Source organism: Cricetulus griseus (genome assembly GCF_003668045.3).
Source record: "Cricetulus griseus strain 17A/GY chromosome 1 unlocalized genomic scaffold, alternate assembly CriGri-PICRH-1.0 chr1_0, whole genome shotgun sequence".
NCBI classification, from domain to species: Eukaryota; Metazoa; Chordata; class Mammalia; order Rodentia; family Cricetidae; genus Cricetulus; species Cricetulus griseus.
In genome coordinates this window covers 246,715,882-246,741,910 of record NW_023276806.1, presented here as the reverse complement: position 1 = coordinate 246,741,910, position 26,029 = coordinate 246,715,882, and the positions used below count along the sequence as shown (strand labels likewise).

At 41.8% G+C, this 26,029-nt stretch overlaps 2 protein-coding genes across 4 annotated transcripts in view; both read right to left on the bottom strand.

Annotated features, from left to right (window-relative positions):
* Positions 1-1,909: 1,909 nt before the first annotated feature.
* On the bottom strand, positions 1,910-7,604 carry LOC113833403 (zinc finger protein 14-like). 3 transcript variants are annotated; one of them, XM_035450778.1, is made up of 4 exons: positions 7,305-7,602; positions 5,562-5,688; positions 5,238-5,357; positions 1,910-4,225 (listed from the first exon to the last, which is right to left on the bottom strand). In XM_035450778.1, the coding sequence occupies exons 1-4, from the start codon at positions 7,335-7,337 to the stop codon at positions 3,798-3,800; spliced, it is 708 nt and encodes a 235-aa protein (XP_035306669.1). In that variant the 5' UTR covers positions 7,338-7,602; the 3' UTR covers positions 1,910-3,797. The 3 variants fall into 3 exon arrangements, with proteins under 3 accessions (XP_035306669.1, XP_027250716.1, XP_027250717.1); XM_027394915.2 differs by having other exon boundaries at positions 1,910-5,357; positions 7,305-7,604; XM_027394916.2 differs by lacking the exon at positions 7,305-7,602 and adding an exon at positions 6,493-6,624 and having other exon boundaries at positions 1,910-5,357.
* Positions 7,605-19,106: 11,502 nt separating this feature from the next.
* Positions 19,107-26,029, bottom strand: part of LOC118237605 (zinc finger protein 431-like) — a 254,081-nt gene continuing 247,158 nt past the window's right edge. The window contains 1 exon segment of the mRNA XM_035451455.1: positions 19,107-20,274. Within this exon segment, the coding sequence (XP_035307346.1) occupies positions 19,502-20,274 (773 nt within the window). The 3' untranslated portion in view covers positions 19,107-19,501.

Genomic DNA, 26,029 nt, shown 5'->3' with positions numbered 1-26,029 from the left:
AATATCACCCAAGCAGATGCTGGCCAGCTCCTGCAGACCATTCAGTACCTATGTCCCCCCTTCCCCCTCCCCGCCCCCCCCACGGCACTTTCCATCTGGCCCCCTGCCCTAAGCTTCTCCAGGCCAGGGCCTAGGCTTCTTTCCTCCTAGCTGGCTCCACTTCTGTATCCCTTTTGGTCCACTTCCCCAACTCTCTTCTCTCTCCTCCACCTTTCTCTCCTCCTATGGCCTGGTCTGGACCATTTCAGATGCCTCTGGCTGTATTCTTCCACACATCTACAATAAATTTTCTCCTCCACCAGACAGGAGCTTTTATGTTCTCATTTTTCATTCAGGGAGTATTGAAGCAAAGCTGACTCTTGACTTTACTTGTTCCTCTACTGGCGAACCCTTTCAGCTTCTGTAGCCAGCCACATAGGATTGAAGATATTCCAAAGATACACATCTTTCAATCTCAGACACTAATGAAATGATGCCCCCCCCAAAAAGGGAATTTCCCCAAGAATCTTACGTTTGGAGAATGAAAATATGCCAGCCAGAGGAGACTTATGACTTGCCAGACTAGGCCGAAGTCCACACAATGATAGGACAATCGGTGGGTGGGACCAACCTAGACAGAGGCTGCCCAGGTGTCCACCCATTAGAGAAGAGGACGCCTTAATTGAAGAATTGCTGCCATCATACAGTGGGCATGTCTGTGCCTCATTTCCTTGCTAAATGAGGTAGGAGAGCCCAGCCCACTGTGGGTAATACCAGCTGGGCAGCTTTCCTGTCTTTAAAACCCAGAGAACTACAAATTCTTCCTTTCTGTGCGTATGATAAGTGCATACATGCCTGCGCATTTCTGGGTGCACAGATGCCAGAGGATGACATCATTTTCTTTCACTCTCCCCTTATTCTCTTGAGACAGGGTCTCACTGAACCCTGAGTTAGGCTGGCAGACAGGAAGCCACAGTCATTCTCTGTGTCCGTCCCTTTCTGCTGAGATTACCAGTGTTTTGTGGCTAAGCTCAGCTTTTTGTGTGGATGCTGGAGACTCAAACTCAGGTTCTTACTTGTATACAGCAAGCACTCTTACTCACTGTGCCATCTCCCCAGGCAAGATGATTTTCATACATAAACAATATCACATTTATACTCAGGGCCAATGTGAACTGACTATAAAATTAAAAGATGACTAATTGATATCACATTTGCTAAAACACATGAGATTTTTCATCTGCTCCTGTGTTGATGTGCATCAGTGCCAAGGACACAAGCTGACATAATAGGTCAACAGTGAGAGCTTCTTTACACAGCAAGTTCCCTAGAAGAATGACATGTACCTTAGCATGATGTCACCTGCTATTGCCTACTGTTCTTTACAGCTCCGAGTCGCTGTTTCAACCTTGCTTCACCAGCTTCCTGGTCTCACAAAAATGAAAGCACTTACATCTGTAAATATTAAGTTCTTACATCCACCCACATTATCTGCGCTCATGCCTATGTTCCTATTTCACAAAGTTGTCAAGCAAATGATGTTTGAAAATTACTATGAAAGGCATAACTTCTGTGCTTTACTGCATCACCTGACTGCTCATGCACCTTTCCAGGTTTCTATTCTGGCAATTTACCTAAACATATTGCTTTCTTAGTGCTTTAGTCAGGGTTCTCTACAGAAACAGAACCAGGGGATGACTCTTAACCTAGCTCTTGGTTCAGGGAGAGACATGGTCTCAAAGGAATAGGGCAAAGAGTGATCTAAAAGGATGACATCTTCCTCGGGTCTCCAAAGGTGCACAGGAACACACACACACGCGCACAGGCACATACACCTACACATTCACCACACCTACAATGCTTACACACACCACACATGCACAAACCATAAACTTTAATACAAAAGAAAATGATCTTTTTGATGAGCAAATCACATATGGAATGTAGATAGATTTATTCCTGCAATCCATTACATTTGATGTGACTAAAGCCTTGGTCTTGTAATCTCTGGCCAGAACACATTTAAAACAGTGGGATGTATCTTTTAGTAGTGAGGGGGAAATTATGATAAAAATCTGTACCATAAATATGATAAAGTTTATGTAGGAAAAGAGCATTAGTTAGTAGGATTCCATTACATAAGGAAATTTCATCAGTGTTTTGACAATAATGACTCTAACATGAAAAGAAAAATTGTGAAGTTGATCTTTTTATGATTACTTTGCAGATATTTTGTCCATATATGAAAAAGATAATGTGTCAATGCATACACTGTTGAAAACAGTTAAATTATAAAACATGTAGAGAAATTTTATTTGAAGAAAATATTAAAAGTGAAAAATAGTGATTCACTTTAAAGTCATTTGTTCTGAATTTATATACATATATGACCTATGACAAGAGCCTAGTAGGAAAACCCAAGGGTTAATAATCTTTCATGCTTGTGAGCACCAAGCTTGCATGTGTGGAAGCCAGAGAACATCAGGTATTCTCTCCTACCACTCTCTGCCTTATTTGCTTGAGAAATGGTCTTGCCCTAATCTTGGAGCTTGCTTGTCATCTAGACCAGTTGGACAGCAAGCCCCAGAAATCTTCCTGCACTATCCCCTACTTTCAGTGCTGGGGATACAGGTATGTTTAGTCACAGCTCGGTTTTTTAATGAGTACTGGGGATCTGACCTAGGTCCTGATGCTTATCCACTGAGTCATTTTCCCAGCCCAAATTAAAAATTTCTTACAGGTCCATTAGACAAAATTATTTTAAAACTACATAAAATTAAGACTGCTGACATATTAGAAAGACATTTAAATATTTTAAATTAAAAGCAGAAAGTTATTAACTGAATTCACCAATACTAAAACTACAGATTAAGCACAGGCAACTGTTTAAGTAAACCTTAGCAAATAATTTCACTGAAACATTTGTTTTTAAGAATAAAACTAGCACACAGTTCAGATCTACCTATGAATGTGCCACTGACAGACATTTCTAAACATTAGAGCATTTCTTCTGATGTGTGCAATTTCTAAAGCATTCCATAAATTATTTTATGCCAGGCTCTTCACATTAGTTGTGTTAACAGAATCCTACTACATCAGCCTTTGACACATGCAACAAATGACAATTTTACTTACATTTACAAGGTTTTGACTGTGTATATGCTGGCCAAGAGAAGACTTATGGATTTCTTCTAACCAATGTTCTTGATATAGTGTGTTCTTTTGTGTGTATGGTGTGCATGCATGTGAGGAGAGTGTTCATATGTTTGTGGCTGCACATAACATTTGCATGGATAGGTCAGAGGTTGATGTTAATGTTGGATGTATTCCTGGATCATTCTCCACTTTACTTTTAGAATGTGAATAGACTTGAGTAGACTAGCTAACCAGCAAGCTCAGGAATCTCTTGTCTCTGTCTCCCCAGCACTGGCATTATTTACAGGCATGTGCCACCATGCCTGGCTTTTGTATGGGTGCTGAGGATTTAAACTCAGGATCTCATGCTTCGGTGGCAGGCACTATACAGACTGAGCCATCTTCCCATCCCCTTTAGTGTTGTTTTGAGAACTGAACAGAGACAAGTAGAGATAATCCCGCATGCTTTACATTGACACAGGTTAAATTCATTATGCCATCATGTTTGCTACAAAGAACTTACAATAATGGAGGTTTCCTTTGTTCTATATTTAGAGATACGCTCCAATGTGTCTCCATTAGTGTTCTTTTGACGGGAACCAGAACATGTTCAGGCTTATTCACATTGCTTGCAACCATATTTGGCTGTTGCTGTTTTTTTAGTTAATAAGATTAAAACATATTCAAAGAGAAGGTTTTCCAATGTATTTACACACAGTGCATCTTTTCATGGTATCGAAGAGAACCATGAGTACTGTAGGATTTCCCACATTGTTTACATACATAGGGTTTCTCTCCAGTGTGAATTCTTTCATGGCATCGAAGGGAACTGTGATCAGTGAATGCTTTCCCACAGAACTTGCACACATACGGTTTCTCTCCCCTGTGGATTCGTTCATGGCGTTGAAGAGAACTGTGAAAAGTGAAGGCTGCCCCACATAACTTACATACATAGGGTTTCTCTGCACTGTGAATATTTTCATGGCAACGAAGAGAGCTGTGATACATAAAGGCTTTCCCACACTGTTTACACACATAGGGTTTCTCTCCGGTATGAGTCCTCTCATGGCAATGAAGGGAACTATGAAACGTGAAGGCTTTTCCACACACCCTGCACAAACAAGGTTTTAATCCGCTGTGAATTCGTTCATGTTTTTTCAATGCACTGCTCAACACAAAGGCTTTCCCACATTGCTTACACCCATAGGATTTCTCTCCGCTGTGAATCTGTTCATGGTATCTAAGAGCATTGTGATGCATGAAGTTTTTCCCACATTGCTTGCATGCATAGGGCTTCTCTCCACTATGAATCCGTTCATGGCATTTAAGAGAACCTTGACGACTGAATGCTTTCCCACACAGCTTACATACATAAGGTTTCTCTCCACTATGGATCCTTTCATGACATTGAAGAGAACTGCAATCAATGAAGGCTTTCCCACATACCTTACATTCATAAGGTTTCACTCCAGTATGAATTCGTTCGTGTCTTCGCAAGGCACTAGAACAAGTGAATGCTTTTCCACATTGCTTGTATATATAGGGTTTCTCTAAACTGTGGATCTTTTCATGGCATTGAAGGGAATTGTGATCGCTGAACGCTATCCCACATTGATTACATATGTATTTTATTCCATTGTGAGTTTGTTCATGACTTTCAACCTTACTCAAAGAAGGAAAGACTTTCAGAAATTGCTTGCATTTATAGGGTTTCTCTCCACTATGGGTCCTTTCATGGCGGCGAAGGCCACTGGAATAAGTGAAGGTTTTGCCACATTGCTTACATGTATAAAGCTGTTCTCCAGTATGTGTTCTTTCATGTGTCAAGAAAGAACTGGAAGAGAGAAAGGCTTTACCACATACTTTACATATATATGGCTCATGTCCATTATGTGTTATGTGCTGTTGAGTATCAGTGAGAGTCAAAAAGTCTTTCCCACACTGCTTTAAAACACAAGATTCTTCTGTATCGTGTATTCTTTCAGGGATTTGAACATAACTGTGTCTACTAAAACCTTCCTTAGTTTGCTTACATTCATAAGTTTTCTCTTCCATTTGAGTTGTTACATGTTCCAGAAAACACTGGGGAGAACTAAAGACTTTCCCACATTCCTTATTTGTACCTGGCTTCTCTGCATATTCTTGATTTTCACATGGTTTGTATCCAGTCTGAACTGCAATGGGAAGAATTTTCCTTAAATATTCATAGTCATCTTCAAGAGTCTGGTCTTCTTGCTTTTTTGCTGGAATGTAGATCCAGAAAAAAAACACTCTGAGTTAATACAACTCTATGGAAAATTATTAGATTCTAAGTAGGTTTCTAGTACAACATGACCATGACTATTTTATTATCAAAATTTCTGTTTCTGTACAAATAATGGAGGTGTATTCATCAGCAAAACTACTGTTTTCTCATGGACAAAACAAGACAATGATTTCCCCCTCACCTATGGCAGCCAGGTTCCTGAAGGTTTCCTGCATCACATCTCTGTGTAGCCTCTTTTGGGAAGAATTCAGTAAAGCCCATTCCTCTGGGGTGAAGTTCACAGCAACATCCTCGAAGGATACAGACTCCTGAAAAATGACACATTATTTTCAGGAAGGGTGAGATACATTGGAGATATCCACTCAGTGCATATGATGTTGTTTTTTGTTTTGTTTTGTTTTTTTGGTTTTTCAAGACAGGGTTTCTCTGTAGGTTTTGAGAATGTCCTGAAACTCTTTGAAGACAAGGCTGGCCTTGAAACTCACAGAGATCCGCCTGCCTCTGCCTCCTGAGTGCTGGGATTAAAGGTGTGCACACGCCTGGCGCATATGATATTGTGTTACAGAATGTTGTGTTGTCCAATGTTAAATCCATGTAATGCTCATCAGTGTTCTGGTCAGTGCTCTCTCTCACTATTTAGCAATGTAATTTCAATGCTAGGCTGGAACTATATCATACAGCAGACGCAGATGCCTGTTAAGCTGTTCAGTTACCCAGTAAAACACACACACACACACACACACACACACACACACACACACACAAACACACGACAAACCTCACTGATTATGTGAAAATTTTCAACAAAGGTAGTTTTAGGTTACTTGAGAAAGAATTACAAAGGGGAAGGGGGTGAAGGTAGGTGGGTAGGGAAGTTTGGGGAGGAATTGGGAGAGAGGAAAAGTGTGATCAGAATATATTACATGAAAATTTTCAATTAAACAAGGCATTAGAAGAAGAAAGACCTACCATGATCATGGATCATTAAAATAACCCAAATAACATAGATTCAGTGAAATTGCCATAAAATTATCACAACATTTTACACAAAACTAGAAACAATGCTTAAACTTGGTATGAAATCACAAGAGATCAGGAGATCCCAAGCTAACCTGGGTGGGTGGGGGAGGAGCAGTGCTCTTTCAAAACACACTGCAGGTGACAGAGAGAACAAACAAAACACGACAGCCCGTCAGGATAGTGCCATAAATACAGATGCATAGTCCAACGGAAGAGAAAAGAGAACACAGAAATAAACCCATTTGGTTGGCTGATACTCAATAAAGGTGCCAAAAAATATACACTGAGGAACGACGGCAGGGCTGATAAGTGATGGTGGTAATACTGCATTTCTTCACGGAGATGTCTGATACTAAACTAGACTCCTAGAGAAATTACACCGCAGGGGGAAAAAAAATCAATTCAAAAACTGTTCACTGGTTGCCTCAAAATGATTGGCTGACCAGAAAAGACAAAACAGGAGTAAGCACCGTCTATGTGGCCAGCCCCCAGGAGAAGCCCTTTTCTCCTAGCTATGTCCTGACAAGCTTTCACCCCTCCTTCCGTCGGGGCCTTCGCCCTGATCTCTTCAGTTAACACGGAGAAACTGCATCAATCCCTACAAGCGGTCCCGCTGCAACTCCGTTCCCAGTTTCTCTCGGGGATCGGTGGGTGGGTCGCCTGGGCCATGACCCTGGGAACCCGGGTTTCAACTGTCAATCCGGGAAAAAAGCCTTTGGACGGGGGACAATGTCGTGGATTTTAGAGACCGCTTCCCTGTCAGGGACCGAAGACTGAAGCCCGGCTCTCCCGCCCCCGCCCCCTCCCCCGCCCCGGCCCGGCCCGGGTCCGCAGCACTCCGACCCGGTCCCCAGGAACCGAGGGGCCGCCCGCCCGCCCGCCGATCCCCATCCCCGGCGCTCACCATGGCTGCGCTCGCCGCCTCCTGCGGCCTCATGTGGCTCCCGGTCCAGCCGCCAGGACTCCAGGCGGACCGGACAGCGCAGCCAGGAATAAAGATGGCGGAGAAGGAACTTCCGCTCCGTTCTCCGGCGCTCCTGGCCGAGCCAGTTGCACCGGATCACCACTTTTACCTCCAAATCTCTGGACTGTGCGACCTGACTCTGTTACTAGGTTTGGAGGTCATTAAAAAAAAAAACAACCAACGAGGCCGAATAGCTTGGGACTCCATAAACGGACATGACAGGGTCGCAGCTACGGCGGCCCCGGAAGGAAAGGCGGGTGACGCTCTTCCGCTTGCCCGCCCGGGACCCTATAGAACGACTCACACGAGTCGGCGTCACACTGAGCGGACGGAGGAGCCCGAGCCCTGTGCTCTCGACACACCAGAGGTGGCTGCCGGCTGCAGCGTCATCGCAGTCGCTCTTGGCCGGGTTTTCACTGGAGAGAGCCGGCTGGCCTTGCACGTTACTGCAGACCGCAGAAGGCGCCTCCGGCTGCGGTGACGCCGCCCGCCGCGTTTCTGCCCTCCGCGCCCCTCCTGCTCCCAATGCGAAGTCACCGGTTCCTAAGTGTCAGTGTCCCCCGGGGACAGTCCCTGCGCTCAGAGAACACACTGAAGCAGGGCAGCCTGATGCCATTCTTGAGCCACTGAGAATGAAGCAGTTCTGTTCAGAGCCGAGACTTCCTTAAAACTTTTTTTAAAAAAAGTTGTACCCATTTCCATTCAAGAAAAGATAAGCGTGTAACGAGAGAATACAACCAGCCGGGCGGTGGTGGCGCACGCCTTTAGTCCCAGCACACAGGAGGCAGAGGCAGGAGGATCTCTGTGAGTTCGAGACTAGTCTGGTTTACAAGAGCTAGTTCCAGGACAGCCTCCAAAGCCACAGAGAAACCCTGTCTCAAAAAACAAAAACAACAACAACAAAAAGAGAATACAACCATTCAGTGCATATGGAAACTGGAGTTGTATGCTGTCAGTATTCCACAGAGGGAAGAGAAACATTTGAATTCTTACACAGGAAGAGCCTGTTTCATCCACATTTACAAGGACAGAGAAGTCAACAATATTTTAAGCCTGAGAGCTAACACCACTCCATAACAAGGCATCCTCTCTGAAAATGTTTCATTACAAAGATGCTATGTTAGTCATCGATGGATTGTTGTCTATGCTTCATAGCTCCCAAAGCACACCCCTCCCCGCTTTCACTAGAGACTCTGGCTCCAAGCAAATCTTACTACATCAACATTCGAGTGACTCAAATAGGCCCCATCTTCTTTTTTTCCCTCTCCGTCTCCTCCTGAGTGTTCTAGCATTTTATGAACATGATTTTATGTTAGTCTAAATTATTTATGCCCAGCAGAACCTCAAAAGATCATGAACTCAGAACCTTGTAAACCTCAGAACATAGTGTAGATCAAGCTCCACTGTGGTGTTAGCAAAGCTTCCTGTTCTGAAATTCCTGATGAGATTTTTTTTTTTTTTAAATTAACTCTCTGGTGGACCCATCGAACACCAAACACTTTCTCTGGCATACCCAATTGCCTCAGAAACACCTGTCTTCTTGATTGCCCTTAAATCCCTGATATTTGGGGCTGGAAAGATACCTCGGTAGTTAAGAGTATCTGAGTTCAATTCCCAGCAGCCACATGGTGGTTCACAACCATCTGTAGTGAGACCTGGCGCCCTCTTCTGGTGTGTAGGCATACTTGCAGACAGAAAGAACATTGTATACACAATAAATAAATCTTAGGAAAAAAATCCCTGATATTCATGGGTACCTCCACTAGAGATAAGCAAGTGTCTCTAATAGCTTTGAGTCAGTTGTCAGGTACTAATTTCTTCATATTTACTTAGATTATGCAGTCTTCCTCTCAAGGAGGGATCAGTAGTTATATCACTCAACTCTCTACTTTCATAGCCCTTGATTGATCCAGTTTTTGTTTAAGTCTTTCCCAATTCAAACAGTTCAAAAGCAGAGCATTCCCTGATTAGTATAGATTCAATATAGGACCTCTAAGCCCCTGCTCTGTATAGTTTCTTATGGATTGTGCCTTCCTCTGTATTAGGTCAAACCTGAGGCACATTTCATTCTCTTCTTACTAGTTCTTGGAAAATTTCATACAATATATTTTGATCATATTCACACCTTCCCTGAAACAAATTATATTTAGCAACACATTGATTGAAGCAGTTATGAAATTGTACAGAAATTGTTTGAAGAACAAAAATAAAACTAGTGAATCCACACACAAAAGTTATTTCTTTCTAAACACAGAATAAATATATAAGAAACTATCAGCCAGGCGGTGATGGCGCATGAGTTTAGTCCCTGCATTCGGGAGGCAAAGGCAGGTAGATCTCTGTGAGTCCAGACCATCCTGGTCTACAAGAGCTAGTTCCAGGACAGCCTCCAAAGCCACAGAGAAACCCTGTCTCGAAAAACAAACAAACAAACAAACAAACAATAATAAAAAACCAAACCCAAAACCAAAAAAAGAAAACCCAAAAAAGAATCTATCATATCATTCCGGTAGGAACTTCAGCATTAAGTCAGTATCCAAACAAACAAACAAAAAAAAAAAGAAAAGAAAAAAAGAAAAGAAAAGCACAACAAAAAAAGAAACAAAGAAAACACAATATTCACTAATGAATTCAAGACAGCTTAAATAAAAACAGAAAACTAAATGTTTATGATATAATTTGATTTAAAATTACTACCTATTAAGCTCAGTATTGATACTGCTGAATTGTTATTGCTTAAAGCTGGCAGAACTGCTTTTCTGCAGCTAATTTTCTTAATTTTTGCTATCATGTGTATGATGTATAAGTGTGCATGCATATTCCATGGTGTGCTTGTGGAGGTCAGAGGACAACTTTGTGGAACTAGTTTAATTCTTTGACTTTTATGTGAATTCTGGGGGATTGAACTCAGGCCATTGGACTTGCACAACAAGTGCTTTTGCCCACTGGATCACTCCAATGGCCTGCATTTATCTTTAAGACTGAAATTAGAAATATATAGTTCAGAGATCTACTTTAGGAGCAGGTCACTGATAAGCACATTATATTTATAATCTTTTTTTGTTTGTTTTGTGTTTTGAGACAGGGTGTCTCTGTAGCTTTGGAGACTGTCCTCGACAGGCCGTAGTCCAGACTGGCCTCAAACTCACAGACATCTGCTTTCATCTGCCTCCCAAGTGCTGGGATTTAAGGTGGGTCTCACCACTGCCTGGCTATATTTATAATCTTTACAGCACTTCTTTTAACACTGTATAATTTCCAGAGCAGTTTACAAATTACTCAGTGCACTTGTTTTGGTAGAATTTCACTCTGGGCAATTTCTCATTGTAAGTGAGTGTGAGTGCTGGGTTTCGGAACCAAAATGTAAGCAAGTGTGAATGTTATAGCTCTGGAGTTGCAAAGGTGTCCGGAATTATTGGGAAGCCATGCTACCTAGGGCCACAATAGGACTGCTCTGGAGGGATAGGGACATAATAGTACAGCTCAGCACTGGAGAGAAAGGTGTCCTGACATGTCAGTGTTATGCCCAAGTCATGAAGACCCCCAGAGACCACAAAGGAGACAGACTCACTGAACTGCAAATGCAAGGCTGTAGTGTTCAATCCTATCAGTAGGGACTCCATCTAGCAAGCTGACACAGCGGTCTCCAGAAGGAGAGGAACCGGTCAGATCCTGATTGGTTGACATTGGCGAACAATTATGGGAATTTCTCAGACTCAGGGCAACTGGTCTGTTAATGCTTTTGATTGGTTGGCTACAGATGGCAGCATTTGTGGTTTGTATGGCTTTGTCTGCTACTTGTAGGTAGCCTGTTCTCATTGTGGCGCTTGGAGGGGGCATTCTGTGGTTTCTATGGCTTTGTCTGTCTCTTGGAGGTGGTCTGTTGTCCATAGTTTCAGGGACCAAGATCCTGGATTTTCTTTGTGGCCAGACACAGTTTTCAGGTACTAAGTCTAAGAGGAAGGTTGTCTAGGAGTTTCACAACACAATCTCTAAGAGCCAAATTTCATTCACGCTAGGGGGGAGGGTGGACTGGGTTTGTTCTGAAGGCTTCTCCACAAACTTTATATTTATATGGTTTCTCTCCACTATGGATAATGAGAGTTGAATGGGAACTTAAAGCTTTGCCACATTCATACAATTTCTCCCCAGTGTGAATTATTAGAAGTGAAGCCTTTATAGAAGTGAGTTTAGTTTACCCCTTTCACTCGGGAAGCCAGGCTACCTACAGCCCCAATATGACAGTTCTGGAGGGCTAGAGCCACAATAGGACTGCTCTGGAAGTTGGAACTACAATAGGACAGCTCAACCCTGGAGGGAAATGTGTCTTGACTTGTCAGAAAAGCCAGGCTACCTGAAGCTGGGGTGCATGGGGGATGGTCTCTCTGCAGGATATAGCTATCCTGCTCCTCTTCTAGACAGCTGTTATGGCTGAGCTCTTCTCTATTCCCCTAGGGGACCATCCTAGCAGAGCTGTCTGCTTCTTCTTCAGCCCAAGATGTTACTTCTTCTACTACCTTCTGCTAAAGGGGAAGCCCCTGCAGAAATGTTGCAATCTCTGCAGAGATGGCTCAGCAGTTAAGGGCACTGGCTACTCTTTCAGAGGTCCTGAGTTCAATTCCCAGCAACCACATGGTGGCTCACAACCATCTATAATGAGACCTGGTGCTCTGTTCAGGTATGTAAGCAGAAAAGTGTATACATAGTAAATCTTTTTAAAGAAGGAAAAGAAATGTAGCACTCTCCTCCGGCTCTGGTGAAAAGCTGTTCCTTTTCTGTGTATCCTTGCTCAGCCCCCTAAGGGATGTCTCAGTGAGGTTCTTCTAATCTGCGCTGGCAAATGAAGATCATCACCCAAGACTCTTTTGAAAAAAGATTTATTTGGGAAGGAGGAGTCCAGGAGAGTGGCTGCCTTTGCCAGGGTGGGAAAGGACAGCCAAAAACCGAACAGGCAGCAGGGCTTATATAGGACTTTGTAGGGGCAGAGTTTTCCCAGGGAGAAGTTTTTCTACTCAAGGATTGGTTAGTTTAGTTGGTCAGGGCAGAAATCACTGATTTCAGGGCCAAACTGTGTCTCTTTCACGAGTCCTTTTTAGCCTGTTGGCTCTAATTTTAGGGCTAGGGTATATTTTCTTTCCCTGGCTCTGATTCTGGGGACAAAGTGTGTTCTTGGCACTAGTCCCAGAGTCAGGGTGAGTTTCTGTGGTTCTTGGCTCAGAGATAAAGTGTTTCTTTCATTGGCTCATGTTTAGGATCCAGGGTGTTTCTTTCACTGACTCTGGGGCAAAGCCAGAGTGGGTTTCTTTGACTGGCCCTTTTATCCTACACCCCCTTTTTGTTTGTTGCTAGACAACTGGGAGGAGTTGGAAAGGGACAACATTTCTGTTAGAGTACTTCCTGCTGACTGGGGCATCGATGTTCTTAGGACAATCTTGCTCTTCACCCTCAGAATGTAACTGCTAATCCTGTAATAGTAACTGGTTAAAAGTCTGGTTAGAAGTCTTTTGTTGACGAAATCTAGATAAGAGGGTTATGAGACATGGTGCAATTAGTAGGACTAAGAAAAATAAGAGAAGAGGGGTTAAAAAGGGTAGTATTCACTCCCTTATCTATTAGTGATCCACCCGATAGAGGTATCAAGCTGTTTTTGGTTTTTGGAGTTGTTGGATCTTATCTTTCACTACACCTGACTGGTTGACATAGAAACAACATTCTTTCCCAGAAACAGAAAAAGATCACCTCTCTCTCTGCCGTGAGTAAATCTAATCCTCTCCAATTTTGTAGTACTATGGTGGCCAGGGAGTCTATTTGTCCTTGAAGGGTAAGGATAGACTAAGCTACCTTTTAGAAATCCTGGATGAATTTTGAGAAAAGCCAATGGTAAATAGCTAGGGAAGTGGTTAGTCTTGCTGTTTCAGTGGCTACACCTGCAATTAAGCCCAGGGCTGTCAGAAAGGGTACTACTTGGATCGCTCATTTGCCATGCTGTGCTGCTATGAACTTGGCATGGGAATTGGTAAGGGTTCTTTACTAGGGACCACCTCTAATTTAGGAAACAGGAACACCAGGACACAAGTCCCAGACCACCAGGCAGGTTAACAGTAATAAACTTGAGTACCACAGAGAATAGAGGCATTGTGAAATAGAGGCATTGTTTGAATATAGGGGCTGGCTGATAGCACCAAGGGTAATGGTATTATTGCAGTCTGCAAAAATCCAGCATGCCCATAAAGTGTGTTCCTGAGGAGTTAAAGCAGTCTGTAATACCAGAGAGAGCGTTGTCAGAGATAAGGGGTGGTAGTGACATTTGGCTTGGAGCAATTAATAAGTGGTAAGGTGAGAGAATCTAATAGGACAATGGTGGGTGAGGCTTAGACCCCCGAGGGACACACAACCAGCATTTAAAAAGAGGTCAGGCTGAGCATTATTCAATAGCTGATATGCAGCAGTTAGGGTCTGAAACAAGAGATGTGTGACAGGGAGGTGGGGTCAATATCATCAAAAAAAGGTGATATTAAGAATGTAACAACCAAGTCAGGCATTGGTGGCCCACACCTTTAATCCCAGCACTCGGGAGGCAGAGGCAGGTGGATCTCTGTGAGTTAGAGGTCAGCCTGGTCTCCAGAGGAGTGCCAGGATAGGCTCCAAAGCTACACAGAGAAACCCTGTCTCGAAAAACAAAAACAAACAAACAAACAAACAAAAAAAGTAGGCAAAGTTCAGAAACAGTGGAAGGTTTATGAAATCACAATGATTAAAAATTAATGCAAATGCTGACTGGAAAAGGGGTCATTTTGGGGTCAGGTAGAAACCTGGTGCAAGGGAAACTCCAAGGAATCTAAACGGTTGACTCCAGCTAAGACTCCTAGAAATTACAGATATGTAGCCTGAACTGGTCATCTCTTGTAACCAGGCAAGACTTCTACTGGAGGGATTGGGACACCAACCTAGCCATATAACCTTCAACCTATAGTCTATCCGCCTATGGGAAGTGCTGGGGTAGTTCAGAGATTGTGAGAGTGGCCAACGAATGACTGTTCCAGCCTGAGACTCATGCCACAAGAGTGAGCCCACACCTGACACTGCCTGGAGCACCAGGATCTAGAGGCTGAATGGCGGGGAGACCTAGGATAGAACCAAACATGACTGGAGAAAAAAATAACAATGTAATAATGCCTAATGATATTCTGCTATGATATTAAAACCAGACATAGACACAGCAGTAAAACTATAGGCCAATTTCCAGATTAACACAGATGGCTATATTTAACAAAATCCTTGTAAACCAAAGGGTTTTGGCAGTACATTAAAAAGATCATAAGTGATCAAATTGCTTTGATCATTTAATTCTATGATAGAAGGATCTTTCAGCATACAAAACTCAGTAAATGTTAAAAAAGGATATAAACAGAATCAAGGGCAAAAAACACGAAGATCTCAAGTACACAGAAATCCTTTGGAAAGTTCAGTGTTGATCAAGATAAAAGTCTGGAGGCAATGTGGTACGCAGAAGCAGGTGGGTCTCTGAGAATTCCAGGCCAGCCAGGGCTCCAGAGTGGGACTCTTCCCCACCCTCCCCCCAAAAAAGTCCCAAGGAAATAATGACTGAGAAGATCAGCTTTCAACCTAACGAAGCTTAAGTATGAAAAACCTACAGCCAGCACTATATTGAATGGAGAAAGCCTTATTATTATTTTTTTTTAAAATGAGGAGTGATACAAAAGTATCCACTGTCTCCTGTGTTAGAGAATTAATTTAAATCGGGGTGGTGGTTGCGGCACACACCTTTCATCCTAGCATTCACACCGCAATTGAAAACTCAGGAGGCAGACAGATGGATCTCTGTGAGTTTGAGGCCATTCTGGTCTATAGAGTGAGTTCCAGGACAGGCTCCAAAGCTACAGAGAAACCCTGTTCTCAAATGCCAAAACAAAACAACAAACCCCAACAAAACAAAAAGACGTCTACAACGTTTAAAACTTGAGAACAAGGCGATATCTTGCCTAGTATACATATGGCAATTGAAAACTCTATTATTAGCTAGGCATGGTGGAACAGGCTGAAATCCCAGCACTTGGGAACCAGAGGCAGAAGTCTCAGAAGTTCAAGGCCAGCAGCTGAGGTGACCTGCACAGCACTTAAACAAGATCAAGTCCGTCCAGACATCCGCAGAGATAGGGTAGACGTTTCCGAGGTCCCAGCCCTGATTGTGGACCTCCTGAGAATGGACAGTTACAGGTTTCTAAATCAGCGCCTCCAGTCCAGGGTTACTAAGAATTGCCTCAGAAGAGACGCTACTATTCCAACGCCAAACCCTAAGTGTCTGGGGCTCCGCGGAAGGCCCTGGAAATTTAGTGACTTATTGTCAGGCTAAACAAAGGCATGAAGGGACAAGCTGGTGTCTTAGCATGTTTTTCTTGCATCTAAAATCTCCCCGGAGCTTGGCTGCTCTGAGAAGAACGGAAGACGGCAGCGCGGCTCCTTCAGGCACCCTGCAGCCTCTCAGTCCGGCGGGAAAGGAAGGGTACCGGAGTCCGGGAGTCTGGAGCAGAAGGACCGAGAGCCTCTCCCACAGCCCTGCCCACCCGGCTCGCACACTCGCAGCTCGTGGTGTCTGCACCCCGCGGCTCCTGTGGACTCACAGAGGCTCAGGGCCCAGCACGGGCAACCCTGGACAGCCGTGCCAGGAAGAAAGATGGCGGGCGAGGCCCTTCTGCCCCACCCCCTAGTGCTCTGGATTGGACAGTTCCGACGGCACCAGGGCCCTAGGAAGCAACACAGCTAAAATAAAGCCCTAGAATGAATCACTAGGAAGGATGTAACTTAGAGGCCATCTCAGCTGTAAGGGAGGGCGCAGTGAAACACTGAACTAGGCCGATGTATTGGTGGATTTATTGTAAATATGAAACTGCAGGGGGGCTATCTGTCGGGTGGTAGAGAGAGAATGATGGCCAGAAGCATTTGCAGAAGTCATAAGCTGCCGGGTTACCTCTTGGGAGCAGAGAGGATAGCAAAAATGCTGGGGAAATCCTGGCTATAAAAAGTAGCTGTAGCTAGGCCATGGTGGCACAGACCTTTAATCCCAGCACTCAGGAGGCAGAGACAGGCCAGTCTCTGAGAGTTCGAGGCCAGTCTGGTCTACAGAGTGAGTTTCAAGCCAGCCTCCAAAGCTACAGAGAAACTCTGTCTCAAAAAGACCAACCAACCAACCAGCCAACCAGCCAGCCAGCCAGCCAGCCAGCCAGCCAAAACAGACGAGTTGTAGCTAGAGAGGTGTGCAAGCTAAACAGGGTGGAAGTTTAGGGGTGAGAAGAGCTAAGGATGGTAGCCTAGCTGCGGGAAACCAGTCTGAGCCAGCAGTCTTGAGTTCAGCTTGAGCTGAACCCAGACTGTCATTTAGGATACTGTAAGTGGCAATGGCATTTTGGGGGGTTTGGGACCTTATAATGGCACATTGTCCCTACTTCCCAATGTAGAAATTTCTGTCCTTCCTAAGAAAAGCCTCACTGGCTACACTTCATGGTTTCTCCCTAAGCAGGCTGTCAAATTCATAAACTCCAGGAGACTGACTACCTAGGGGGCCTCTCTAAACCTCATTTTCAGTTTGTTTCCCCTCATTTGCTAAGATTGAAGTCAGGTTCCTGATCATGCTAATTAGGGACACCATGGTTGAGCTATACATGAAGCCCACAGACTCCATTAATCTACTGAAGATAAAGAGTGACTCCAGCAATTCCACCTATTGCAAAACCTAAAGGTGCTTCAGAAAAGTTGGCCTGTAGCTAGGGTGACCACCTAAGAGAAGACAAACTCAGATGTGGAGCTGTTTTCTGGTGCTCCGTAGCTTTCACTATCAGCATTTCTGAGTGTTTTGAGCAGGTGGAGGCCACGTGCAAGGGAGGACAGCTGCCCAGAACCCTCTAAAAGGAACTCCATTGCTCTCCCTTGCAGTCTTTTCGAGACAGGATTTCTCTTGTGACTTTGGAGCCTATCCTGGAACTAGCTCTTGTATACCAGGCTGGTCTCAAACTCACAGAGATCTGCCTGCCTCTGCCTCCCCGAGTGCTGGGATTAAAGGTGTGTACCACCACTGCCCAGCAAATGTTTTCTTTAAGAGTTGCTTTGATCATGGTGTCTCTTCACGGCAATAGAACAATGACAAAGACAGTTACATGTCACTGCAAGATCCCATGACTTCTGTGGTCATCATGCCTTCCTAATATTAATGAAGTGAGATCATAAGTTAGGAACAACCCTCCCTCCCCCCCCAAGTTGTTCTGCCATCTGTTTTATCACAGCAATACAAAAGTAACTAATATAAATGCCAGGAGATTTAAGCAGCATTTGCACACATTTGAATTGAGGCAAGGATGATCTCATGTTGGTCTTCATCATATGAAGATGCCGGAGATAAAATACACTAGTAGAAAATATCTTCACTTTTCAAAAGGATGAGCTGAATCTGAAGTTGAGTTATTCAAGTATAGTTTCTGCTGATGCTAGGTGGGTAGTAGCAAGTGTCACAGCAAGCCACCACCTGTTAGAACCCACACAGTCTACAGTAGTTGGTGAACTATGATACATTCAACATATTATAAAAGCCATTGTTTTAGCTGATTTTGCTCAACTACAAACTAATAAAAATTATCTGAGCACACTGAAGCTAGTCTGGTAAAAAGGTACTTAACCTTTTGGTATGAGTAAAGTACAAAGAACAAAAGTTACAACACAAGCCTGAAGTGAAATTAATACATGGATAAAGTTGCCATTACTTCTAAGCACATGATAATAATATGACATTAAAGGAAAACACTAGCAAAGTCATATTCTACCTAGTATATGATTATGGTAGGATATTTGCATATATCTTCAGATTTGATAATCTGAAAATTGACTAAAAATAGTTGAGAACTCTAATGTGCAAAGTTTTCAAGAAAATATATATCAAAGTATAAAACAAAATATATGACATTTGATCTGAGAAGTAACCAACTGGACTGCACTGTGAGATGCTAGGGCAAGGTAGCACATCTATGCTTTGTAATTTCCAGAAACCATTAGATCAACAGGGATGGACCCTAGACAAGTGATTAACCCCTGCATGTGTTCATGAGGCGCTGTTGGGGAGTGGTGAAATGTAGGAGGTATAACTGGCAGAAGTGGGTCACTCGAAAGTGTATCCTTATATCTTCTACTGGACTCTTATAAATGACAGAAACCCTTCTACTTGATGACTTCTCTGCCCTGATGGTCTGTGAGCCAAAGGGAAGAAATGCTTGTTTCAAATATTTGGCATTGATTAGCAATAAGAAAAAGAACAGAAAAGAATCAGTATAAACACCAAAGATAAGCCAGGCATGGTGGCACACGCCTTTAATCCCAGCATTGGGCAGACAGAGATAGGTAGGTCTCTGAGTTCTAGGCCAGCTTGGTCTAAGGAGCTAGTCCCAGGACAGCAGGGCTACATGGAGAAACCTTGTTTCGAAAAATAAAAACAACTCCTCAAACCAACAAAACAATACAAGATAAAAAAAAAATCAAAGAAGCTGCCACATGATCTCAATAGAGAAATCCTAACAATAAAACTGCATTTTCAACAGCTCATTAATATTACTCTAAAAACATATTAGAAATACATTTGATTTACATATGGATCCACCAAGAAAAGAAATATACGCCACTTGACTAAAAAAGACACTACCTTTTAAATTCATGCCTCACTGCTTAAAGAAATCTTAGAGATCAAGTCATCTGAAAATTTATTTACAAGAGTAAAAATTAGAAGTAAACATCTCAGAGACTATCTTCTGAATTATTGACCAATTAACGAAATGTTCTTTCTTAAACTCATTCACAGGAATCTTTAAAAAATTATGAATTCTCTTAAATAAGGAATTTTCACAAAACCTTGAAAACTGTTTTATAGCTGATAACTTTGTTATACAAGTTTTGATACTGAGTACATTCTCAGAGGTCGGCCAACTGAAGACATCTGCACATTCATTTAAGATTACTCACTACGGTATGCAACAGCATGTCTGTGCATACAACCAAGATGACTAAAGGCATTCCTACAGACAACATGACACTGGTTCTCTGCTCTATGTATTGCCATGTTAAGAATATTTTTTCATGTTCTACACTGAGGAATTCCTTCTAGTGTGAGTCTTCTCATGTATTTTAAGGGAACTGGAACGAGTAAAGGCTTTCCCACATTGCTTGCAAATATAAGGCTTCTCACCAGTGTGAATTTGTTCATGTCTCTGACAGTCACTTAAAGTATAAAAGGATTTCCCACACTGTTTACATACAAACGGTTTCTCTCCACTGTGAATCCTTTCATGTCGTCGGAGCGAACTCTGATCAGTAAAGGCTTTACCACATAGTTTACATACACAGAGTTTCTCTCCAGAATGAGTTGATTCATGCTTTCGGAAGTTACTGCAAGAAATAAAACCTTTGCCACATTGCTTACAAACATACGGTTTCTCCCCACAGTGAATCCTTTCATGGCATCGAAGGGAACTGTCAACACTAAAGACTTTCCCACATTGCCTACATTTATAGGGTTTCTCTCCAGAGTGAGTTCTTTCATGTATTCGAAGGGTACTGGAAGAATTGAAACCTTTTCCACACTGCAAATATACATGGGGTTTCTCTCCACTGTGAATCCTCTCATGATAGCGAAGAGAACTGAGAGTAGTAAAGGCTTTATCACACAGCTTACATACATAGGGCTTTTCTCCAGTGTGACATCGTTTATGTGTCTGAATGGAATTGTAATAACTGAAGGCTTTCCCATACTGCTTACAGACATAGGGTTTCTCTCCAGTGTGGCATCGTTTATGTGTTTGAAAGGAATAGTAGTAAGTGAAAGCCTTCCCACATTGTGTACACACATAAGAATTCTCTGTTTAGTTCTGTACCCCACTTTTTAATTGGATTGTTTGGTGTTTTGGAGACTAGCTTCTTGAGTTCTTTGTATATTTGAGAGATCAGCCCCCTGTCAGATGTCGGGTTGGTGAGTATCTTTTCCCAGTCTGTGAGCTGCTGTTTTGTCTTGCTGACTGTGTCCTTTGCCTTACAGAAGCTTCTCAGTTTCAGGAGGTCCCATTTATCAATTGTTGATCTCAGAGTCTGTGATCACTACTGGCGTAATGTTCAGGAAGCAGTATCCTGTACCATTAATTCAAGGGTATTTCCCACTTTGTCTTCTAATAAGTTCAGTGTGGCTGGGTTTATGTTGAGGTTTTTGATCCATTTTGACTTTTTTGTGCATGGTGGTAGGCTTGGGTCTATCTGCAGTCTTTTACATGTCCGCATCCAGTAATGCCAGCACAATTTGTTGAAGATGTTCTCTTTGTTCCATCATATAAATTTGGATTGTTTGTCAAAAATCTGGTGTTTGTAGGTGTGTGGGTTAATATCAGAGTTTTCAACTCTATTTCATTCATCTACCTGTCTATTTTTTTGTGCCAATACCAAGCTGTTTTCAAGACTATAGCTCTGTAATAGAGCTTGAAATAAGGTATGGTGATGCCTTTAGAAGTTCCTTTACTGTACATGGTTGTTTTGGCTATCTTAGGTATTTTGTTTCTCCATATAAAGTTGAGAATTATTCTTTCAAGGTCTGTGAAGGATTGTGTTGGGATTTTGATTGGGATTGCATAGAATCTATAGATTGCTTTTGGCAAGATTGCCATTTTTACTATGTTGATCCTACCTATCCAAGAGCATGGTAGATCTTTCCATTTTCTGGTATCTTCTTGAATTTCTTTCTTTAGAGACTCAAAATTCTTACGGTACAGGTCTTTCACTCTTTTGGTTAGTGTTACCCCAAGGTATTTTATGCTGTTTGTGGCAATTGTAAAGGGTGATGTTTCTCTGATTTCTTTCTCCACCAGTGTGTCACAAGTATATAGTAGGGCTACAGATTTTTTTGAGTTAATTTTGTATCCTGCCACTTTGCTGAAGATGTTTATAAGCTGTAGGAGTTCCCTGGTTGAGATTTTGGGTCACTTATGTAGACTATCATATCATCTGCAAATAGTGAGAGTTTGACTTCTTCCTTTCTGATTTGTATTTCCCTGGTTCTCCTTTTGTTGTCTTATTGATCTAGCTAGAACTTCAAGGACAATACTGAAGAGGTATGGAAAGAGTGGGCAGCCTTGTCTTGTCCCCCATTTTAGAGGAATTGCATTGAGTTTCTCTCCATTTAATTTGATGTTGGCTGTTGGCTTGCTGTATATTGCTTTTATTATGTTAAGGTATGTTCCTGTTATCCCTGATTTCTCCAAGACCTTTATCATGAAGGGGTGCTGGATTTTGTCAAAGGTTTTTCAGCATCTAGTTAGATGATCATGTGTTTTTTCCCTTAGTTTGTTTATATGGTGGATTACATTGATGGATTTTCATTATGTTGAACCATCCTTGCATCCCTGGGATGAAGCCTACTGATCATGGTTGGGTTATTTCTTTGATGTGTTCTTGGACTCGATTTGCTAGTAATTTATTGAAAATTTTTGCATCAATGTTCATGAGGGATATTGGTCTGTAGTTCTCTTTCTTAGTTGTGTCTTTGTGTGGCTTGAATATCAAGGTTATTGAAGCCTCATAAAAAGAGTTTGGTAATGACCCTTCTGCTTCTATTGTGTGGAATACTTTGAGGAGAATTGGTATTAGCTGTTCCTTGAATTTCTGGTAGAATACTGCACTGAAGCCATCTGGCCCTGGACTTTTTTTGGTTGGGAGACTTTTGATGACTGCTTCTATTTCATTAGGGGTTATAGGTCTATTTAAGTTGCTTCTCTGTTCTTGATTTAATTTTGGAAGTGAAATCTGTACAGAACATTGTCCATTTCCTTTAGATTTTCAAATTTTGGGGAATATAGGTTTTCGAAGTGTGACCTGATGAGTCTCTGGATTTCCTCTGTGTCTGTTGTTATGTCCCCCATTTCATTACTGATTTTATTAATTTTTATGTTCACTCTCTGCTGTTTGGTAAGTTTGGATAAAGGTTTGTCTATCTTGTTGATTTTCTTGAAGAACCAACTCTTCCCTATATTGACTCTTTGTATTGTTCTCCTAGTTTACATTTTATTGATTTCAGCCCTCAATTTGATTATTTCCTGGCATCTGCTCCTCTGGGGTGTATTGGCTTCTTTGTGTTCTAAAGATTTCAGTTGTGCTGTTAATTCTCTAGTGTGGTTATTCTGTTTCTTCATGTGGGCACTTAGTGCTATGAACTTTCCTCTTAGCACTGCTTTCAAAGTATCCCATAGGTTTGGGTATGTTGTGTCTGAATTCTCATTGAATTCTAGGAAATCTTTAATTTCTTTGTTTATTTCTTCCTTGACCCAGTTATTGTGCACTGGAGCTACTTAATTTCCATGAGTTTGTAGGTTTTCTGTAATTCATGTTGTTGTTGAATTCTAACTTTAAAGCATGGTGGTTTGATAAGATACAGGGGGTTATTTCAATGTTTTTGAACCTGTTGAGGTTTGCTATGTTGCCAAGTATGTGATCAATGTTAGAGAAGGTTCCATGTGGTGCTGAGAAGAAGGTAAATTGTTTTGTATTTGGATGGAATATTCTATAGATAGTGGTTAAGTCCAATTGCGCCATAACTTCTGTTAGTTCTTTTGTTTCTTTGTTAAGTTTCTGTCTGGTGTTGCTGTCCAGTGGTGAGAGTGGGGTGTTGAAGTCTCCCACTATAAGTGTGTGCAGTTTTATGTGTTGTTTGAGTTGTAGTAATTCTTTTACAAACGTGGATGCCTTTGTATTGGGGGCATAAATGTTCAGAATTGAGACTTCGTCCTGATGGATTTCTCCTGTGATGCATAGGAAGTGACCTCCTTCATCTCTTTTGATTGATTTTAGTTTGAAGTCCAATTTGTTGGATATTAGGATTGCTCCCTGCTTGTTTTCTTGGGTCCATTTGATTGGAAAAAAATTTCCCAACCCTTAATCTTAGGTACCATCTGTCTTTGAAGTTGAGGTGTGTTTCTTGTATGCAACAGACGATGGATTCTGTCTTCTTATCCATTCTGCTAACCTGTGCTTTTTATGGGCAAGTTAAGGCCATTAATATTGAGGGATATTAATGACCATTGATTGTTCATTCTTGTTTGTTTTGGATTTGGTGGTACTCTATCATTCATGAAGATGTTTTTAAGGTCATTCTCTTCTGCTTCATCTGATGTTCAGGTCTTGCTCGTCTATGGTTCCTAGTCTCTGGTGGTGTCATATTGGGTTTTCTGTTGTTGAATGTGCTTTTACATTAACCTATTCTCATCTTTTCTTCTGGTGCTTGTAACAGGAGTCTCTTCCTCTCCTTGTGGGTATGGGACCAAGGTTCCCTTCTGGTAGATGCAAACAGCTCCAATACTCTGATGTCTGTCCTCTTGTTGTGGATGGAGTTGGCACTGTTACCGGGGCCTTGGCAGTGTCTGGGTGTGTTGGATCCCACTGCCGAGTTCAAATCCGGTGAGCAGATCCCTGGTGTCAGAAGCCTCCGAGCATATAATCTCTTTAATAATTTTGTGTATAAAGTTTGTATACATTAAAACATCAGAAAGTGTCATTTGTGGTATAATGTTTATACTCAACAAATTTATATTTAAATGTTTGAATTAGAAATACTCAGTCTGTAGGTGTATTTAAAGATATTATGAGAATGAATCAGTCTGAAGTTGGGCTTACTTTGCTGTGTTTGTTTAAATATCTTCTACAATCCCAGGTTCTTTGAGAAGTATTAGTTTTTCTTGTGAGTACAAATTACCTTAGATTTCTCCCAGGATTCTTGTGCTCATTTTCACACAGAACAGTGTTCTGTTCTCCCAATTTCTGTCCTAACAGTAGACCCAGAAAACCCATTATGAGTTATTATGCAAAATTATGATTCAAGTTCTCATTATACTGTGGCTATACCAAGTTGAATCATCTAAATATTCCATTTTCACACCCCATGTCACACAACAGCATTGATGGGCAATAGACACTGTGTAAAGAAAGTATATCCCTCTTATCTATAAGCATGTAGGTTCCTCATGGTTTCTCTCATCACAGCTCTGTAGAGATTTTTCTGTGAAGGATTCAGTGATCCTTCAGGATCAATTTCACAGCCTAATCCTCAAAGGTCACTGACTCCTAAAACAGCCCACATATGCTTTCAGGAGAAAGGGTGAGACTGATAGCATTGGAGACCTAAACTCAATTCACAGGAAATTCTCATGATACTGGAAACTCCTGACATTTATTCTGTGAGTTGATTCTGGTACTTCTTTTGAATATTCTTTTGAAGAAATAACAGGACAGTGACATCTGGTGAGTTGTGATATATTGTTGGGTCATCCCTAAGTTTTTTTTTTAATATTTATTTATTTATTTAGTCTACAGTTTTCTGCTTTGCATGTCTGCAGGCCAGAAGAGGGCACCAGATTCCAGTACAGATGGTTGTGAGCCACCATATTGTTGCTGGGAATTGAACTCAGGACCTGTGGACGAGCAGGCAGTGCCCTTAACCACTGAGCCATCTCTCCAGACGCTCCCTTTATTGCATCCCTACCGCTTTATTGCATAGCAGGTCTGCAGCTTGTAGTACTCAGTGTTCACAGCAGTTAATGACAACAGTTCAGGGGCTTCAAGTTCATTACCTGTATGTGTTCACACAGTGCCTTCCCCTTTCCTTGTGTTTAGATGATAGGCTTCATCACTATAGTTGCTAAAGGAGCTTGATTTGCCAAAACACTTCTTGTATTTGTTTACTAGTTTCTGCTTTGAAAGTTGGTGCCTTTTTAGATGCTCAGTAGAGAAAGTCTCCTTGGTCAGCCCCCCTATCTTCCTGGGTACCATGTTTAACGGACTTCTCCTATAGACACATTTTTCACACCTCTTGTCACAACTTGTTACTTGAGAAATGTACATTTTCGGTGATTACACTAAGAAACAACATTTGAAAGCATGAAGATAGTATACAATATTCCAAATGAATTAAATGATACATAAGAGTAAAGAAAGACGAATCTCCTATAGCACAATAGTGGAATTATCATTGATAATAATTTTTTAATTGATTTTTTTAAAGATTTATTTATTTATTTATTTATTTATTTATTTATTTATTATGTACACAGTTTTCTGTATGCATGTATCCCTGCAGGCCAGAAGAGGGCACTAGATCTCATTACAGATGTTTGTGAGCCACCATGTGGTTGCTGGGAATTGAACTCAGGACCTCTGGAAGAGCAGACAGTGCTCTTGACCTCTGAGCCATCTCTCCAGCCCCATTGACATAATTTAATGCAGCAGAGAATTTGACTTTCTAATAAAACGGGATGCTGTGTTATGCAGTACATACATAGAAAGTAGACTGATGATACAACAGGTACTGTGGAATGGTGGCAGAATTGAAGAACACTTTATGGGGCAAGGACAAACTGGTATGTAATTGGATACTGTGTTATATTAATCTACATTTCATGTTCAGGAATCAACTCACTATATAAGTAAATGAAAATAATAAAACTCTAATGCTTTGACAAATCAGTCAAGTCTTTAGGATTCAATAAGGAATTTTCTTATCATAAAAAAGAAGTTGTGTTGGTATATATCTTTAATCCTAGAACCTGGGAGGCAGAAGCAGGAAGACTCTATGATTTCAAAGT

Excerpts from the sequence above, each read along its gene's own strand:
- LOC113833403 (XM_027394915.2), bottom strand. The coding sequence starts at position 7,337 with ATGAGGCCGCAGGAGGCGGCGAGCGCAGCCATG. Across the intron at positions 5,689-7,304 it reads AGGCGGCGAGCGCAGCCATG|GAGTCTGTATCCTTCGAGGA; the intron begins GTGAGCGCCGGG and ends GTCATTTTTCAG. Across the intron at positions 5,358-5,561 it reads CAGGAACCTGGCTGCCATAG|CAAAAAAGCAAGAAGACCAG; the intron begins GTGAGGGGGAAA and ends TCTACATTCCAG.